The sequence below is a fragment of the Fundulus heteroclitus genome, chromosome 17, assembly GCF_011125445.2.
Source record: "Fundulus heteroclitus isolate FHET01 chromosome 17, MU-UCD_Fhet_4.1, whole genome shotgun sequence".
Taxonomy (NCBI): domain Eukaryota; kingdom Metazoa; phylum Chordata; class Actinopteri; order Cyprinodontiformes; family Fundulidae; genus Fundulus; species Fundulus heteroclitus.
The window spans coordinates 4,772,993-4,793,727 of NC_046377.1; the positions used below are offsets into that span (position 1 = coordinate 4,772,993).

At 39.4% G+C, this 20,735-nt stretch overlaps 1 protein-coding gene across 1 annotated transcript; it reads right to left on the reverse strand.

The window, feature by feature from the left end:
* Positions 1-13: 13 nt before the first annotated feature.
* On the reverse strand, positions 14-20,236 carry LOC105936314 (solute carrier organic anion transporter family member 1C1). Its single transcript, XM_012877075.3, has 15 exons — positions 20,034-20,236; positions 19,311-19,415; positions 14,843-14,984; positions 14,616-14,748; positions 14,174-14,301; positions 13,925-14,071; positions 13,561-13,659; positions 11,832-12,092; positions 11,572-11,736; positions 11,088-11,283; positions 10,813-10,978; positions 6,465-6,649; positions 3,020-3,084; positions 2,809-2,926; positions 14-2,708 (listed from the first exon to the last, which is right to left on the reverse strand). Exons 2-15 carry the CDS (start codon positions 19,359-19,361, stop codon positions 2,498-2,500), a joined length of 2,067 nt encoding a protein of 688 aa, XP_012732529.2. The 5' UTR covers positions 19,362-19,415; positions 20,034-20,236; the 3' UTR covers positions 14-2,497.
* Positions 20,237-20,735: the final 499 nt, after the last annotated feature.

The window sequence follows — 20,735 nt, forward strand, 5'->3', positions numbered from 1 at the left end:
GCAGGGACAAAACTGGAAGGGGACAAAATATTATTTATTAAGACAAAAGACATCTAAAAATTGCTAGGTTGTCTCATTAATAAAATAATATATTTTAAAAGAAGAAATTTACAATGTGAACAGCAAAAAAAAAAGAATGTAATTTATACAAAATGATGAAAGGATTATCGTTAATATATATTCAACTTTACAAGCAAAATTATGGGTGGAAATGGCAGAATAAGTGACAGGAAAGCAATATATATATGACATAATAAAATAAAAAAACTGCTATATAAATTCAACTTATTAACAGTGGAATTACAAAAATGTCAAGCTTAACACTCAACCCAGTGGCTTGCAATCCACAGTTCAAACAGGAGCTAACTTTACAACACTTGTAGTTCAGAAAATATCTTGGGTGTGGTTTGTTGTAAATAAAATGAAATGAAGTAGCTAAAAAAAAAAAAAAAGCAAAAACTAAGACGTTATAAGACATTATAATTACACTGACTTGCTGAGGCACATTTCAGTTTTCTTTTTTATTCTTGAAATAGGCCTATAACAATTATTAACTTTTTCTCCATTGTGTAAGTTTGTGGGAAAAAAAGATGTTTTAGGGTGAGAGGTAACAACCAGTAGCATGACTGGTAACATCTGGTGATGAAAAATGTTTTAATAAAATTGAGTGAGACAAAACAAAACTGAACAATCATACGTCTAGGACATACTGTGGTAATTTTCAGTATTTCCCTCAACCTAAGACCTGTCTAAATAGATTTACTGAAAAAAAAAACATCAAAAGTTTATTTTGGTTGAGAATGTTTCAAATTTCCCAGAATAGTTCTTCCTTTTGAAGAAAATGCTCTTCGGCCCTGACCAAGTTGCACTGACCCGACTCTCATAGCTGCTTGGTAGATTTGAGGCTAATTTACAAACAGACCTAGCTAAAAATAGCAATATTTGCTAAATTCTGTTAGGAAATCCACAGAAAGTAAATAATCCCCTAGAAGTGGGGGGAACTTCACATTTATCGCAGCAGAACGTCTCTTTTCCAAGCTTAAAAGAGGTCCATGCAAATGGGATTTCTCAACGATACACATGAGTTTAGGTTGTCTAATAACAATTTGTCATTCAAAAAAAAACAGCCAGTAGAAAGAAAGGGCCTTTCAACAGCATGATGGCAGCACTTCCACCTTTTTTCCAATAACCACCCATAGCCAAGCTAAGCTAGATGACAAGCTATGCAAGCAGGGGTACTTAATGGGATTGGGTTCTAATAATGCCAATAACATCATTGTCGGATAGTATACTGTCCTTCCCGATTCTCTGGCCAGGAGTACTAGTTTCATCCATTACAAATCCTGAAGCAGAAGCCTTAAGCTACCCTAGACCACCACTGCAGGATCTTTTCCTAAGCTTCACTGCAGGATCTTTTCCTAAGCTTCCTTGGCTTCAAGGCTCTTTTTCTAAAACTGATTTTAAGCCAGACACAATTATCCACAAAGTTCCTTTTTTAGCTCATCAATCCATATAGTTTCTCCAATTTCTTAGGGATACAAAGGATTGTTTTTTTGGCAAATGTAAGACAGGTCTTTCTGTGGTATGCTTATAAACTCCCACGTGCTTGCCCTTTTTGCTCATGAACACTGATTTTTAACTGAGACCGCTCCTGGGAGGGGTCAGCAATTATTCACTTTTTCTTCATTTGGATAAAGACTATTTCGAAGGCTGGAGTCCCGAAGCCTTAGAAAAGGCTATCATTATTTAACAAGAGCAATAATACCCTTTTCACATGGGGTCAAGTTGGTTTGGATTTATTTTGCCCTTAATGAATTACATTATTAATTAAAAAGATTATCTTTGTATAATATTATGGTTAGTTTTATGATCTTAAACATTTACATTTGACAAAAAAGCGGAGGTAAAAGAAAACTATAATGGCTCAAATACTTTTTCACAGCACTGTATAGGGAGTTTTCCCCTGATCCGTCAGAACTACTTTGAGCTAATTTCTGCTACAATATCCTACAAAGTGAGCATTTCAGCTTTAATAGTGTGTAAGCTTACACACCTTAAAACCTTAGCCGAAGACAAAGCTTCAATCGCCTGACCTAATAACAGCCAAGTATGAATTCTGGACTGTTAAGAGCGTAAACATTAAAAAATATATATTGTTTATATTCACTGTGCACTATGTTGATTTGCAGAAGTTTATAACTGAACTCCATTAAAAGTGAGCTGGGTTTAGGTTTCTGATCAAGCTAATTTCATGGACTGTTTGGACAAAGAACACATACTTTTTATGTAATTGAATTGCTCTAGTTGTGATTTATGACCTAAAAAGAGAACATGTAACTGTTATTTCTTTATAAACAATAATGACATTTGAAAAGAAAGGGGTAAAAAAAAAAAGAGTTATGCTAAAACATGAAACAGTGCTGAAATTGTACCTTACCACAACTCAGTACACAAGAGTTCAGCTTCTTTACACAACGATGCTGCTTCTTGTAACACATTAAATAGAGCTCTCCTTGTTTTCCTCTTTGTTTTTACCAATGCTGATGTTAGCATGTCCTTTGCTCGGCGCATTACCGTCCACTCCATTGTCTTTGGCCTGGTTCCTCAGCGCTAACTTCTTCTCTCTCTTGACAATTTTCACATAGAGGACTCCCCACAAGACATTGGCAAGGAAGTAGAGTCCAGTTATCATTCCCAAGAACGTCATTCTGAAAGTAAAGCATGTTGGAAAAACATTTATTACACATTTGACAAATTTCATGTGATATCATTTGGGCTATAGCTAGCAAGGCCAACGTCTGTTTTCACCTAAATGCATTGGAATCGTAAAGTCTACATGCTCCACGTCCTCCACATTGCTTGGTGCCCCACTTCAAACACGTCCGATCAATCAGTGCTCCAAAATATATCGGGGGAGGGATCCCACCTGGAAGAACAAGGTTACGCAGGACACTCATCACCTCAAATATCATCAGTGTCTTTGCCAAGATTGGGTGCTTGTTGCTGTGTTTGTACTCACCCAGAGTTCTTACAATAAGCGTCTGCATACCTAAAGCCAAAGACTTCAGATCTGGCTGGATGGATCTAAAACAATGTGGGACAGCGGCATAGTATATTACATCAGAGTATAAAAGCATCAAATTTATGAAACAATGGTTTGTTCTTAAGGCAATGAAGACAATAAATAAATAAATGTAGACAGAACTACTCAAATGTATTTTGAAATAGCTCTTACTTCAGTTTTATATCACTATTACTAATGTCCTGATGCATCTCAATAATCCAAAAATAAATTGGAGGGTTTCTCTGGACGGGTTCTTCTTTGTTGACTACTAATGTTATTACTTTAATGTATGTCAACTTTTTGAACAAGTGAAAGAGTCCTGAACCAATTTAGCTTTGTGGTAGATCATAGCACCCAGCGGAAAGAGGCCACACCCATCAGGGTATACCATTTCCATTGAAGATTTTATATAGTCTGCAACAATAGTTAGGTCAATGGTAGTTAAAGTAATGTCCACACGGTTGATGGAACCCAAGGCTACGACACAGTACGTTATCGACAATCCCCATGTTGATTGGCATTTGTTTTAAAATAATATGCTATTGTATTAGATCTCAAGTTCTATTTCTTTAGTTTTATATGTTTCTGAGTTGCCAATTATTGGTGAAAAAGACTGGAGAGTTAAATAATGGCAGAGAGCAAAGAGTTTAATAAACCACGTTGTGACCTGGTGAATTTCTTTTTTGACTAATATCACTAGTCATTGGCTCTCTAACAAATGGGTTGAAGGAGTTCTTTTAACTATGTGTGTATACAACATTTGTCGTTTATGGCCTGTTGCAGACTGCTGATTAAATGGAGCTTTTGCAAGAAGGAATGTGGCTTTTGATTCCGAAGTTTTGAAAGACGCTTGTTATTCAGGACAGCTAGACTGAGGCGTCCCAATATATCCTAATACGGGGCTGAGTAGGAAACTATGAGCTGGATACTCATTTGCTCTATTCAGGAATTTCTATGGTGTAATAAAAGGTAGTAAATTAAATTAGCTTAAATTAAGGCCGTGGAAAGGGGAAAGGTAGTAAAAGGTAACAATTTGACTTGGTAGTAAATTTTTCGCCCCCCTTCAATGTATTCTGACTTTTCCATTTAGGCAGATTTTTACTTTTAAGTTTAACTATAAAATCTGTTTCTAATATGAACTTTAGGCTTTAACGGTGGCAGAGAAAACACAATTGTAAGGCTCCACCAAGTTCACCCAAAGACACAAAGAAGAAATGTGGTTGTAAACCTCCGTTCACTCTTTGCGATTTCACAACAGATAAGAATGATCCAAATGTAAAAGATGGACAAAAATTGCAAATTTATTGTGTCTAAACTTCCTCTTTATGTAGGGTTTCGAATCTTGAAATCAAGACGCTGTCAGGAGCTGGGCAGGTGCCCTATAGCCAATAGCCAACAGAGGAAGAGAGTAGAGAGACAGAACATCTGTCAGCCCGACAGAAATGTTGTTTTGTTCACTGTCACATTTTAAATAATTCAAATTTGTCAGGGAAGACCAACCTGTAAGGTGCTTCAAAGGTACTTTAGGTCTAGAAACAGCTACGGTAAACCCAGAGCCTTAGGGTCAAACCGCTACTGAAGAAATACCTGTCTCTCCCTGCCCTCAGTGTCACTAACTCTCACGATTGTACATGTGTGTGAGAGAAATAAATCTGAATGTACAATCCAACTTGTTCCTCTATTAAAAAATAAAATATATTTATTTATACATTTTATATTTTGTAATGCCACATGTCTCTTTGTTTAAGAGCATAAAACAAAGTGTTTCAGCATGAAAGCACATATTTATTTACATATGTGTAATAATATGCCATACCACATGGATGTCTGTTAAATAGCATAAAACAAAGTATTTCAGTATGAAATCAGGTATTTATACATCAATATGTCTGTCTGTTAAACACCATAAACTTATGAAATATGTTGTTTAAACAACGCATTTCAGCATTAAACCATGGTTTTTCATGCGTGACAGTGTCCTGTATCATAACCAGATCTCTGTTGTTTGTAACAATCCAAACTGTGTGAAAATCAGGAAAAAATTCAAGGAGTTTTGATTTATTTTAGTCATGCAAACAGTTTTCTCAGTACAAATAAATGCATTGAAGTCAAGAGACCCATCCAAAATTGCGCCCGCGCTGAAACGTCAGCTCCAATAGGCAGAGCCAGTCCATGGGACGTCTACCTGTATAATGTCTATGATTAGAATTATATCCACCTTATCCCTGGCCCCCATGATGCCTTGCCCGAATTTTAACCGCAACTTCCGCCGCAAACCGGAATCCGAGGTTTGCTTTCACGCTAACAGAAGACACTAATCTTATTTCTTCAAGCATGTTGGACATAAAATATGTGGAAACACCAGCTGTCAAAGCTCAAACGTGGCAATACAGTCATACCGCTGCCTACTGTTAGTAATGGATGACCTGAAAAAGTGGCTGCAGATAACCTAATCTAGTATATTCAGCTACGGCATCAACTCGATCGCTTTAGATGGTGACGCAACGAACAACCTGAAAAGCTCTGAGGTGTATCAGCATCTGCACAGCAATAAAGTTGGTTGCGTTTTGTTAAAAGAAGAGGGGCACAATCTTATCTCCCTTAAAGCAGACATAGAGCCCAGCCAAAGCCTTAAAGTCCCACATCACTGAGTCTAGATTTTAGTTTCAACAACTGTCGCAGGACAAGGCCGATCTTGCAGCCACACTGCTGCAATACTGTGGAAGTTACATTTTGATTGTTTTTGTAGTTTTGATAAGTCTGTTAATTATACTGTTACTATAGTGTAAAAACAACTAATTAAATTTTTGATTCAGGATGAGAATGCAGTCAGACTGAGAAATACAGAGAAAGTGGAATGCAGGCACAAGATAGATTGCTGAGCTGAAAAGGGTGAAGCATATACATTTTAGACATCCTGAAGCAGACCGGATTAATGAAGGCTCATCTCCCACAATTGCAATAACCAATCCCACACTTTTCAAGGACACAAAGAATTTAAAAGTTATATCGGCTCCTCTGCGATGGCCCCACTATTTCAGCTGCAGTCAAGGTACTAAGGAAATATAGATAATAACAAATCTTCTCATAGCCAGTGTGATTTACAAATGCCCCATACAGAGCCCAGAACCCCACTGACCTGCAAGAAGTGCCTCTCATTTAAAGAGAAATGTTAAGCTGTGCCCAGGTACAGAGTGCATCCCAACTATGGCACAATGCATGGAAGCTGCCCCCCTGTCAACTGTTCACTTTCTGCAATCCAGCCCACTAACAAGTGCTACAATGGAAATGTAATCGGCTTTATTATTTATTTATCAGTGCCAATGGCATTTTGCCTGACTGGTGTAAATAAGAAAGCCTAAACTTTCTGAGCATTATTTCTGATGTAGGTGAATCTTACCTGAGCAGTACAATATATCCCGGCGTGCCCCCACAGGCAGAGATGAAGGCTCCCATCACTGTCAAAGCCATGTAGATTTTAAATTTAAAATCACAATCACTCTTCCTCGGACACTGGCCCAGCACGGCAGACATGTTTGCAGCAGGAGTCATTAGGGCCCCAACACAGGTACAGTTATGAAACACCTGAAGAACAAGAAGACGAGGTTCTGATGTGAAACGACATTTACCTTCAATTTGTGCTATCTTCAGCCATATCGCATTTTAGAAATCTTAAACTTTTAACGTATAGAATAAAATTATTGTCACTGTGTTGTCTGTATGGATTTATTTTGGTTGAATGAAGAGAAATAATACTTCATTTGCACTGATGGCAAATACAAACTATTTGCAGTGAGCATCAAGGGAAATGACGTCGAGATAGTGGACTCTTGCGAGAACCTGGCTGTTCGGCTGGACTGGAGTCCCAACCTTAATGCTTTTTACAGGAAGGGTCAGAGCAAACTCTACCTGATCGTTTGGAGTGCAGGGGGCACCTTTTGGACTCCATGGTGGCATCAGCCCTCATCTATGGAGCTGTTTGTTGGATGAGCAGCTCATCTACTGCTCAGAGGAAGCCCTCGATCCAGTGCAAGTGGTGGGAGACAGAATGACCCTGGCAAAGCTAACAACATTGTTGGACAATGTCTCCCACCCCATGTAGGAAGCTGCTGCTGAGCTATACAGCTCCTACAGTGACAGACCTTTGCATCCTAAATGCACAAAGGTGCACTGTCACAGATCCTTCTGCCCAGCAGCTCTTAGACTTTATAACTATTCCAGCTCCCAACAAGCTTATTAACTTATTTACATCCCCTGCTTTTAATTGCAAAGTTTTTTGCAATTAAAAAAACTCTTTTTGTAAAGACTGGATCACACAGCAGGGTTTTTAGCCCGATTTTTGCCCCGATCTGCCCTTTCTGACAGGCGCCGATTATCGACGTGACTCTTAAAATAATCTTAAAATATATTCCTGCCATGTGTAGTGTGTTAAGAGTGATCGGGCCCACTCAGTGGAACACTGAGACCGCTCCAACCTCAAATTGGGGATATTCAACATTTGGATTGTCTTGCCCTGATAATCCTAGCATGTGTGGGGTCCCCTGAGGACAAATGACCATGAGGCCTGTTGAATGTGATGACACACAGCTCTACATCACCATGTCACCAGGTGACTATGAACCCATTCAAGCACTGAGTAAATGCCTAGAAGAAATCAATACGTGGATGTGCCAAAATTTTCTTCAACTGAATAAAAACAAAACTGAAGTAATAATATTTGGACCAATAGAGGAAAGATCAAAAGTTAGCACACAGCTTCAGTCGCTTCAGCTACCACTGATCAGGCCCGAAATCTGGGAGTAGTGATGGACTCAGACCTGAACCTTCAAAAGCATCTAAACAGTTACAAGGTCGGCTTTCTATCACCTGAGGAACATTTCAAGGATTAAAGGACTAATGTCTCAGCAGGATCTGGAAAAACTAATCCATGCGTTTATTTTTAGTAGAATTGATTACTGCAACGGTGTTTTCACAGGTCTTCCTAAAAAGTGGATCAGACAGCTGCAGCTGATTCAGAACGCTGCTGCCCGCATCCTCACTAAGACTAAGAAAGTAGAGAACATCACCCCAGTTCTAAAGTCCTTACACTGGCTCCCAGTATCTCAGAGAATAGACTTTAAAATCCTTCTGTTAGTCTATAAATCCCTAAATGGCTTAGCACCTAAATACATCACAGACTTATTATCAGCGTATCCAGTGTTGTATAGTAACAAAGTATAAATACTTCACTACTGTACTTAAGTATATTTTGGAGTACTTTATACTTTCCTCGAGTATAAATTCTTTTGATAACTTTCACTTTTACTTCACTATATTTTCGAACTTAATTGCATACTTTTACTCCGATACATTTTCAATGTTTGGTTTAGTTACTCATTACAAAAAAAAAAAAAAAAAAGAGGGAGAGAGACGCACACAATTTGTATAGCACTGACCTTACTTGAAGAAGAAAAACTGAAAGCTTACAAAAAGGTTGTATTTTCTGTCTAAACTTGGTCTAAATTTCTCCTGCACTTGGTTGTATATATTATTTTAAGTGAATTTGACCTTCAAAGTTTACCAAAATGTAAAAAATGTCATTCAAATCGCATTTGCTTTGTTTTACATTTTAATTATAGTTTTCATTACATTGCTTGAGTACATCTTTTTTTACAGTAATTTTCATACTTAAGTACAAGACGTTTCAGATACTTTAAGACTTTAACTCAAGTAACATTTCAGTCAGTGACTTGGACTTTTACCAAAGTCATATTTTGTAGAGGTACCTATACTTTTACTTGACTCTGAGATTTCAGTACTTTATACAACACTGAGCGTATCAACCCTCCAGACCACTCAGGTCTTCTGGCTCCAGCCTCTGCAAACCTAGAACCAGAACTAAACACGGAGAAGCAGCATTTAGTTCCTATGCTCCACTTATCTGGAACAAACTTCCAGAAAACTGTAAAAGTGCAGAAAGCCTGAGTTCCTTTAAATCAAGATTAAAAACACATTGGTTTAAAATTGCCTTTGACTGTTCTAGTTAAACAGTTTTACTGTTTTTAATGTTCTTTTTTGTTACTACATTCTATCCCTACTTGCTTTCATTCTATTTTCTATCTACATTTTATTATTTTGCTATATCTTAATCATGTAAAGCACTTTGTATTGTCTTGTACTGAATTGTGCTATATAAATAAATTTGCCTTGCCTTGCCTTGCCTAGCCAATCAGAAAGCATGGTGAGGCAAACCCTGAGAAAAAAACAAAAAATCAGCTCACCTTTATATTATAGTGGAGCAAACGTAGAGCCCCTTTCGTGCTGTCTCCACTCCTTTAACCAACGCCTTTTCTTTTTGTTATGCTTTTTCTCTGTTAAATTCAGTCCATAAACTATCGCCATTGTTCTTCCTCATCGTCCATGTTTATTTACTCTTAACGCACGTTTGATCTTTTCGCAAGATTTCCTGTCTGACATCTGAATGATCCTGAGTGAAATCTGTTCGTGTGTGGTGTGTTGTGTTTGCCGTCTGAATGGATACGGTACGCACTGTCCGAGCAAACCTGTTCTAGCTGCAGATCTTTTATTGTTGAATGTGGTGTCTCTCAGGCTTTGAAAATAGGCCGATTATTTTAAAACCCTGCCGTATGAACCAACCTTAAGTATTTCGTTGCTGTTTTTTTATCCATAATTATCAGTGCAGTCTCTGGCATGATAAGTTAAGTGGAGAACAAAAACTCAACACCTATTAGGAGCAACTATTTTTTATTTTATTTTGTGATGCATACAACCTGACTTTGATTTTAAATTAAACAGATAAATAAGCATAAACCAACACACCAGAAATGCAATTTTATATAAGCTTAACGTCATTTAATTTTGATACATAACATTACAAATAAAGGGTCACTCATAATGTTCATTTATTGAACAGAAAAGATTCACATCTATCCTTCAATGAGACAGCAAGGACAATCAACACAAGATCAATATTTGCGTTTAGTTTTACATTTTATTCCACCTGTTTTTTACTTGCTTTTATTCTGTTTTTATTTTCCAATGTTTTAATAATGTAAAGCACTTTGCATTGTCCTCGTACTGAAATGTGCTATACAAATAGATTTGCCTTGCCTAGATGGTCGCACACCATCCGGCAGAACGTAAACGTAACGTGTGCAATTCCAGTATTTTTATTGGACGATCTGTCCAAGAAAAACTATGGCTTGGAGCCGTAGAATTTGCGCCCCACAGCTGTCTACTGAGAGCGTGTTGAGCATGCTCACTGGGATTTCAGATGTTCATTATTTAAACAAACGTTGGTTGGCCAGCCTCAATATCAAGGCGCTTCAAGAGGATTTAGTCTACTGAGCTTGTCAGTTTTCTGGTGGACTTAGATATATAGACATAAATGTTTATAACAGAATTTTATTGGTAAGGGAATCGGTCTTTTCTTATAATAATACTCTATAAAGAACATCATGTCCCACTGATTGTTGCGAACATAGAGCTCCACCGCAACATCTGGTGGGGCCTGGACCCACTGGCCCCAAATGCAGAGACGCCACAGATAATTATACATGCACATTCTGTACATCTTCAAATCACCCATTTCATTTAATCAGAGTATGCCTTTTAAATAACTGAACAGTATTTTTTTTTTCTTCTGTTGTAAACATTTCCCTTACATGCTGCTGGTACACCTGAATTTCCCCACTCTGGGACAATAAAGAATGATTCTAATCTATTTTTAACCAATGGTAAAAACTCACCATTGCTTTTCCTGTTCCGGTGGAGGTCTGACATCCAGCCAGGCAGGGGGAGGCATATGTTATGCCATTATAGGTACACACTGGATCCCAGTGCTTCAGTGAGCAGGAGCAGCCCGTGTTGCACGGGGCCAACAGCGTCGAGGGATCGTAGGATACTTGTTGATATCTGGAGCAAAGCAGGCATGTGGAATTTGTAACGATATTCATTGATGATAATGAAGTCTAAATATTGAAAAACAAAAAGTGTTGTTTCTGTGCGTGTGTGCAGCACTCACCCTTGATATGCAACAGTCAAACCAGCAACCTCTGCATTGTCACAGTGGAAAAAACCCTGCAGGAGAAGCAGAGAAAAGGATCCTAGAGATGCAGCAAAGGACACTCTGGCCGCTCCAACAATACCAAGGTTGAAACGTTTCAGCACAACACCGCCAGTGATGATACCCAGAGCGACCGCAGGCAGGTTCATAATGCCTGAGTGGCGAGATGTGCGGATAGTTCATTAGACTGGGAGAATGAATACTTAAAATTCCAAAGTTAAACAAAAAGGTTGACACAGTTGGATAATAACTTGATTATTAAATGTTAAATTTAGCTTCTAGACTCGACAAACACTTGAACAAAGGAAAATTTCACAGGGGGTCATTAAGTGCCTACATTCTTGAGTCGGTTTCATCACACACAATCACACTTCCCTGTAACAACATCATTGTTTCGGTTGTAGCAAACTCGGGGTGAGTGGGGGTGGGGTGGGCAGCGTACCTATGAGAAAAATGGCCCTGGATGCTGCCTGGCCATAGATCTGTTCCATGAATTTAGGTTTGAAGGTGATCATGCCAATGAAGCCATTGACTACAACCAGGTAGGTGAGAATCATCATTGAGTAGATGCTGTTCCTGAACAGTCTTCTCAGCGAAGGAATAAAATCTGGTAAACGACAAAGCATCAAATCAGATAGTTGTAATCACTTGTGAATGTACTTTTGCCAAATAGATTATTTGCACATCTAAATACTGAGTTACCTTTCACCATTTCCCTAAACGTGACTGTCTTCTCTTTCTCATCACCATCCTGGGTTTCATCTGGCAGGAAACCCTCCTGTTCTGGGCCAGTGGCCAGCTCTGTGCTTTTGTCGCTGCCGTCTTCCTCTCCCTGTTTAGGCAAAGACTTGGGCAGGAAAAAGAACGGGATGCTGGACAGCAGAATCACTGCGCCAGCCGCGATGAAGCCAAGCCACCAGGCTCCCACCCAGCGAGAGTCCTTGTAGGTGATGGTGATGGTGTCTGGGGGATAAAGAGAAGGATGACTGTTGGGTGATAAAGATGAACGTTTTCTTTGTGTTCCTATTGGATGAGGAAGCTGGAATTCACAGATCTCCAGACTAAAACTGAACAAATGGAACAACACCTTAAATATCCAATCTTATTTGAAACGTTTCTCTCCAACACTAGCCTAGAAACCAAAAATGGTCATTGTACCGCTTGTCTCTATTTTTGACATCTTTATCTTAATTTCAGTATTAGCTTAGCAAACTTGGGGTGAGTGGGGGTGGGGTGGGCAATTTATATTAATTAATAGCATAATAAACGCTCAGTTGGAATCAGACCACTTTGAAGGTTCACACTTTTAATTCGTACCATGTTGAAATGTTTTGCCAAGCTGTAGATATTTAGCTGTCGTACAAAAACAATTTCTAAAAATAAGCACTCACCCATAGCTTATTATTCATGACTTATGGAGATGCATGATCAAATCTTACATTCCTAACATCAAAACTGCACGAAGATTATCCTATGTAAAGCCAATACTTTGTAATATCTTTGGTTGGATGTCTTTTAAATCATTGTAGATTTCCTTGTGCGTGTGGGCTGCTACATAAATAGACTGGTGTTGCCTTCCCTTCACTTAAAATATTTATTTTTAAAAGCAGGTTCCTAGCACACAGAAGGCCGACTTAAATATCCAGTGGAAGATGGTTAATTTTCTTACCTAAACACGCTGGTACAAAAAGATCAAAGCTGCAAAGCTACGAACTGATGAGAAATCAGTAAAGATGTAGATGGTGCTATAGTTTAAATGCATAAAATGCTAATAAACACATTGCCAGTGAGCAAAAGAGGCCTCTAACAGCCTATCTTATGAATATGCAATATTTAATAAACACATTGTTAGTGACTTGTGTTGCTTATAGTAGAGATTCTACTCACTGAACACTACAGTTAGTTAATCCTCACCTTGCCTGCAAGCTGAATTCTCGCAGTATTTGTGTGTTCACAAACACATGAGAATCCATCTTGTCACACTCTTGCCTCAACCGTTGGAGACTGATCCAAAAGGGTCCGGCCAATCAGATTGCAGTATTATGGTTTATGACAGGACATACAGCTGTGATGAAAGCAAGAGCTGCCGAGCCCACAGCTGAACCAAAATAAACACAGATTGGCTAACACCAATCCTTGGTAGGCAGGCACTAGGTTTCGCTTTACCCAATCAGCTCAGAAAGTTCTGCTGAATGGTCCTCCTTTCCCCCAACGGATTCGACAGGAGCTGACCCAGATTGATAATGCGCAGAACAGACAGTGCTACACATTATCAATCTGGCTGGCCAGGTTATGTTTATCCATTTTCTAGCTGAAACAAATGAAGTGGGTCTTGATCTTTGAATTGCTCAAATGTAAACAGCGGTAAACCAGTTTACTTTGAAATGTTTGTTTAGATCTGTCTCCTTTTCCTGAGTGATATGCCTCATACCTAAATCGACAAATCCAATGTCCACGTAGATCTTGGCAAGAAAGGACCCCATCATGAACCCAAACATAGGGCCTAAGATTCCTGTTGTATGGATGATGGCTGGCACAGAAAAGAGGAAGAGGAAACTATGCATTAAAATATGATATTTCAGTGCTTTGTTTAAACGCAGAAGACATCAACATATAACAGGAATTGCATCCTACATGAACTAACCAAAATGAAAGAAGGTTGAGTAGAAGCTAAAAGTTGGCTGTAAAGATGTACAATGACGTCTCAAAGCTCCAGAAAAATTGGAAAGCTTGAATATGATCGTATAGTTTACAAAATGCAGAGCCAAAGCATGCAGCATACAACAACAACAAACCCAAGTAGAAAGGAGTGTTCTCGTGTCTAGAAAAGTCATCCAGATAGGATATTCCCAACGGCATGATAGGAGTCTCTCCAACGCCACGCAGCATGTTTCCCAGGAAAACGTAGATCCACATGGAGGAGCCTGCTGCCTTTTCGCAAGCTGAGGAGAAGAAGACTAAACTTAATTTTTTTTGTGGCTAATTTAGGATGGAACATCAAGTGCACATCAGGAGGATGAACGTCCAAACCAAATAGCAGCTACCTTTCACGGCTGCTACATCAGGGATGTCATCATCCTTCTCGCTCAGGCTGTGGTTGGACAAGCAGGGCAGGATGTTTTCAGTGATGTTGACTTGAGTGTTGTGGGACATACTGGTCTCATATTTGTACCTAGAAAAAAGTTGAGAACATTGTCACATATTCCGTAGAAGATTTTAAAATATGTGACTGCACCTTATCTCATTTTGTGTCATAATAATTAAGTCTACAAGCAATAGGCAATGGAAATTGTTATAAAGCACATTTCAGTACGGAGACAATGCAAAGACAAAGACAATACTAAAGAAGGATACAACCACAGTTGCTCCACTGTTACAAATAACTTGTGTTACTTGTTGATGTATTGTACCGTTGCTTGACAGACCACTGGCATTACAGATGACTTTTAAAAAGATGTAAGGATAATAGAAATGTTGTATACTAACAGTCCCTGTAAGAAGTGTGGCAGCGCACTAATAAAGCATCCGGTGGCCATGATCAAACAGCCAATACCAATCAGCCTGGGGCGATGGAGCTTTGCACCAAAGTAGCTCACAAAGGCGATTACCAACAAGTTCCCTGTGAAGGAAAAATGTCGACAATCATTGTCTGAAAGAAGTAGTTCCATTAGTTAGCTACTATTTTAAAAATAGAATATCTTTGCTTCACAAACCCATTTCAAAGCTGCCATCGATGACCCCAATCAGAGAGCTGGGAATGTCGAAACGTCTCTCAATCTGGGTGATGGAGCTCTTCATGTATGATCCACCAAAAGCTTTGGCAAAATACACAAATGCCAAGGAGACCAGAAATAGCTGCAGGAGCACACACAAGTTAGATTAATAGGTGAGATGTGTTGCTTTGATTAAATTAGGTGAGACATCTTGGATGATTACAGCACTTCGAGCAAATTACCATTTCTTAGGATCCTATCAAAAACCTTGTAGTGACCAGGACTGTAGAGTTAAAAAAGCAAACCCTGTTGCAATAAAATTAATTTTGGACCATAATTGTGGGAAAATAAGTATTTCTGTCTCGTCTTCCTCTGCTGGTCTATTGAAGCTTTCCCCTTTGCCAGAGTTTGAAAGGAAAGGAGCTGGAAAATGGGTCATCTTTTTGTTCTTTAAATTTTTGCTCTTTGAACCCAGTTGATTCTATCTCTTGAAGACGAAACATCTAGGTTAACTCTGGTTACTCTTTCACTGGTCTTTCTTAAGAAAGGATCACCCATAAACACACACTAAAGATAATATCAGGTATTTCCCCTTCAGCTTGCAAAAGAGAAATGTGTTCACACAATTCTGGAAAGTAAAAAAGTGGCAGGGTATAGGAAAGCATTGGCCAAGCGTCCAGCTAAGTATAGAACTAGTAACAATCCTAAACTCAATTTTTTTTTATGTTTTGTGTTTGAGCCTTATGGATATGTTGTCAAATGGCATCAGTCATGTTAAGATAAGGTTTTCAGAATCAGCTTTATTTGCCAGGTGTGTGTACACATGTAAAGAAATTGACTGGCTTGTACAATGACAGTGACAATGGTGCAATGAGCAGAGTGCAAAGGATGCAGTTCATTTTTTTATCATTTTCATTGTTATTGGTATGTATGTTGGAGATGGGAGTGCTGTACAGTGCACAAGCACACATACACAAATAATAATACACATACATCCGAAGAAGCTTCTCCTTCATTCACCCTGAGTGAATGTAGCCTTGGCCAGGAGGAATCAATGTCATCAGGTGGCATCCACCGTTCACTGGCTGTTTCGACCCTGAACCACAACAGCCTCCTGGTGGTGGGTCGGCAGTGATGGCCAAGTCACTGCCCATCTCTTCCTCCTGGCTTCCAGCTAACCTCCTCCCTCCTACTCCATAACCAACATGAGGCCTTTTCCGCTGCCTCCCCCATCCTGCGAACTGCAACCTTTCTTTCCCTCCCTCCCAGCCCAATGGCTGTGAACATTCTCCATACCGACTGGGCAGGGAACCCTCGACAACCGACCTCGACTGGGAACAACCATGACTGCCATCCCTTCTCTCTGCACTCATTTAGAAGGTCTTGATACTTCCCACTTTTCCTTTCAAAGGCATGTTCACACCCCTCTTCCCATGGGACTGTTAGTTCAATAAGGATGATCTTCTTCGCTTCTTCCGACCACAGTACCACATCTGGCCTCAGGGATGTCTGGACAAACTGTGGGAACTTCAACCTTCCCCCCAGGTCAACCTTCATTTCCCAGGATTGGGCCTTTTGCAGTAGACTAGGTTTTGCTGTAACTGTGGTTGGTGGCTTTTCCCCTTCCCTTACAAATTGGATTGATGTTACCTTTGGATGTTTTTGCCGTTTCTTCTTCCTCTCCTGCTCTAAGGTATTAGCAAGTGTCATGAGCACCTTGTCATGGCGCCACCTGTATCTTCCTTGGGCAAGTGCAATTTTACACCCAGACAGGATATGCGCCATGGTCCCTTTCTCCCTGCAGAGCCTGCACAGTGGGCTCTCAGAAAGTCCCCACCTATGTAAATTTGCTGGGGTCGGGAGTGTGTCATACACTGATCGCAGTAAGAAGGAAATACGAAACGGCTCCAGCCTCCACAGCTCTGCCCAAGTAATCTTATGCTTGGGGAGGTCCCACTTGGTCCAGGCTCCTTGGGAAGACAGCGCCACAGCCTTTGACCTTCGCCCTTCCTCCTCCATACTTCTAATCTCCTCCTGAATCATTGCTCTTCTGTCCCTGGTTCCGGCCTTACTCCACTGTTGAAAATGGGATGTTCCAAGACCCTGCCTTCCTGTGCATGGTGCCCCAATGATGTCACGGATCTTCAGCATACTTTCCGCCTGTGCGACCGTTGACTCAGCTCCCCACTTGCGGCCGGATCTTGTGACGATCCCTGCATGTCTAACTTGGTCATCGTGGGAGTCTCTGTAGGTCATGACGGCTCTGCACTTGGCAATTTTAAACTCCTCCACCATGGATGTCAGAGGAAGTTGGAGTTGTCCTGATCTTATATACAGGCCTACTGACGTGAAGTTTGGAGGAATTCCCAGCCACTTCCGGAGATACTTGTTGACTTTCCTCTCCATCCCTTCCACGCTTGTCATAGGGGCCTCATACACAGTCAGTAACCATGTGAGCCTTGGCAACAGCCCATATTGATAGAGCCATGCCTTAAATTTCCCTGGAAGTCCTGACTTCTCGATCCTCCTCAATCATTCCTCTGTCTGCTTCTCTGTATTGCCAATGTTGTTTCGATCGGCCAGTGAGCATAGTGTGATGATTGCAGGGGCATGGGAATGCTTGAATAAATGAGAATTATATGGGGTGTTTTGTGGGTGAGGTAAGTAGATTTGGTAGACAGTATATACAATATAGCAATATGAACAGTATGAACAGCACTGAAATAGAGAAGAAGGATAAATAATTGGCAAGTGGTAGCCAGTAAATAGGTGGCTGAAAGAGGCAGAATTACTAGATCATTCCACGTGAGTTTTCTTCTTTTTTGTATGTCTTCTAAACATTTTTTGTTTAACTTGCCAGATTCTTCACACAATTAGACAAGATATCTCTTCTGGACTGGGACTAGATGTTATAGGATACAAACATCACACTTTTCTCCATATACGCTTTCCTCTATACTGCATGAGTTGTAACACCACTGGGCACAGAGTGCATGGCCTTACAGGCACCTCAAGGTCTACCGCCATCCTGTTACAAGACCAGACTGACAAAAGGTTGACAAACTGCCATTCGAGAAATCCTGCAACCTTTACCCAGATACACACACCTACTCCCACGCACATGCTCGCACTGAGATGGGAATTGGAAATAGCTTAACTTGTGATTAAAATATTGAAGATAATTTCACTGATTAGGTCCAGTATAACTGATTCATCATGTTCTAGCGTTCATAAAAGCTGTTGCAATAAGTTTGCCATGATTTGTGCATGCATGCTGTGGTCCTGCTAGCTGAGAAGATTGAATTCATATATTTATCACTCTACCTTGAATCTGCACAGACAGCCACATTCATGTTGGCAGCTGTTTGAGAATGGCATTATTATTGTTAGTTATTGGTCCCTGCTATTCAGAGGGTGCCCTCAGATTTTTTCAGCAATCATTGAGAACTTCTTGTCTTTAAATGGCTATTACTATTTGGTAACAACTGGGGAATTTCTAGCAATGAGCAACAATTAGTTCACGTTTCTAAAATACACAATAACTGGGATCTCAGAGATTCTGACACATCTTCAGGAGACATCCATAATTGATGAATCTCCTAAACTTTCAGCAACTCCTTTTCTGCCCAGTTAAAAAGGTTTTTGGTTTACAAAGCTTTTCCTTTATATGATTGAAGGCAATGAGTGTATATTGATTGAAACCTCGAAAGAGATATGTAAGCCATGTAGCATGAGCATCTGATTTCATGTTAGGTCACAGGATCATGTAGAAAAAGTTGTGTTTACTTTGTCTTGACCCAAAATGAATCTACAGATTTGGCCTTAGCCCAATTCATGTTTAATAAATGAAAGGAGATTTATGAGTTGTTTACAAAGCTATCTCATTGAATTTTTATTAGTTCAAATCACGGTCCAGACTGGCTTTATTTGTGGCACCAGGAGCAATAATTTCTTGGGATTTGCAGCACGCAGTAGTACATAATTAACTCAGGAATAAGCCAGATAATCACAGATGTTTAGCTAACGTTTAGCATGCTGCTAATAACAAAAAAACAAGTTCTTCTCATTTGGAAATGAATGCCCGACTGCTTAGGCCAGTTTAGTTATGTTCACCATGCAATACAGTGTGTACACGAACAGTGGTACATGTCATAAGAAACTCTGAAAACATATTGATAGATAGGGCTACTTAAACACTCTTGTGTGGCACAAACGCAAATCACAGCGACAGTGCAGTATAAATCTTAAAAATCTTAAAAATCAACTCCATCATATCTTTTCTTCTGAAAAGAAAATATTTGATATGTGTTTCATTAGTTATACTCAAATAGATATCCATCTTTAAATTGTAATGAACAAGTATTTATTTATTTATTTGCAAAGGTTTCATATTCAAATCTTTTTTTCTTTTTTTTGCAACATTAAAAGTCCAAAATGTGGTAATACATGGAAAAGGTAGGGCACCGACCTTGAGCTTGGAGCAACATGCCTCACGTGTTTTTTTGGACTCTACACTCATGATGCTGCCGCTTGTTCAACTGGAGAGGGAAAAGGAGAAAAAAAACCAAATGCCCTGCAAAGACAGCAACATTTTTAATTATTCTTTTCTCTAAAAACAGCTGTAAAACAACACTTTCCCAATCATACCATGTTATTCAAAAGTCATAAAATTAAAATGAGAGACCCATTATCTTATTTCCGAACTCTGCAGACATTGGAGAAAATGTTGTAGCTGTTTTATTTTAACAGATGCTCAGCCCTCTAATTAATTGCTTCAATTGGTAACAAGCAATTGAATTAAGTTGATCCAACCTAATTAGTTTATAAGTTGTCAAGTTAAACCATCATAAATAAATGATGTTGGGTAAACTTAATTCAATTGTTACCAATTGAAACAATTGATTTAACTTGAAGCTGGATTCTCTTTACAAAGCTTTTAAAAGACAAATCTTTTTTCTTTAATGCCTTTCATATCATTATCTTAATGTGTCTTTTAGGACTTGTAGAATTATTGTATTGTTTTATTGATACATTACATTGTCTATTGGGTTCAGGGAAAGAGTTTAAAAAAACAATTTCTAAAAATTCTTTACATTGTGCACACATTAGTAAGATACAGATTATTTACAAAACAGCACATCCTAATAATAGTATAGGGAGAAAAAGATAGAAAAATAGTGGGGGTATTTACCTTAAGTGATGATGGTCCAGTATGAAGGATCCCAGCTGATTGCTTGTCGTAACTAGCAGGGTTCTTTGCTTAAAGCCCAAGCCTTATCTTTGAGTTATAAAATCACGTGTAATCAGTAACTCAGGTACTCATGTTGGTCTTGTTGATTATGTCAATACAAAGCCATCCAGCCCTCACGCAAACTGACATGCGCGACGTGGCTCAGTCTTAGCTGAGACTGCACGGCTTGTTCAAGTGACTGTCGGAGCAGTAGGTGAAGGGTTCAGAGGTTTTCAGAGTACAAACACAAGCAGACAATCGCAGTTATGTACATCCTCCTCTGTGAAACATCACAGGCCTCCCGAGTAGCCATCCTTTTGAACACACAACAAACAGCAGCAGCGTGAAGCCAGAAGTTTATTGTACGTTTGCGTGTTTGAAGACGAAGGCTGGGCAGCAGAGCTATTGGCTGAGAACAGTTTAGAGGTGAACAGGTTTGAAATAACTACACTCCTGAATTTTACAGCAAATGTTTGTCCTCTGAGCAACTTTTACTTTTAGAACCTTAAGCTATAAGTATTTTATGTATGTCCAGCCCCATAGCCATTTCTCCATGGTCGATTGACTGGACCAGCAGTGCTGAAGTCAGCATCTGTCAGCACAGACGACAAAGCTGCGAGTCTCCTGGACAACCTTTACCATTGTTCTGCGGTGAATATCTGA

Bases quoted from the DNA above. Each gene is read 5' to 3' on its own strand.
- LOC105936314 (XM_012877075.3), bottom strand. From the start codon at position 19,361: ATGAGTGTAGAGTCCAAAAAAACACGTGAGGCATGTTGCTCCAAGCTC. The intron at 14,302-14,615 runs GTTAGTATACAA...ACTTTTTTCTAG, and splicing joins CCACACTTCTTACAGGGACT to GTACAAATATGAGACCAGTA. The intron at 2,927-3,019 runs GTGAGTACAAAC...TTGTTCTTCCAG, and splicing joins GCTTATTGTAAGAACTCTGG to GTGGGATCCCTCCCCCGATA.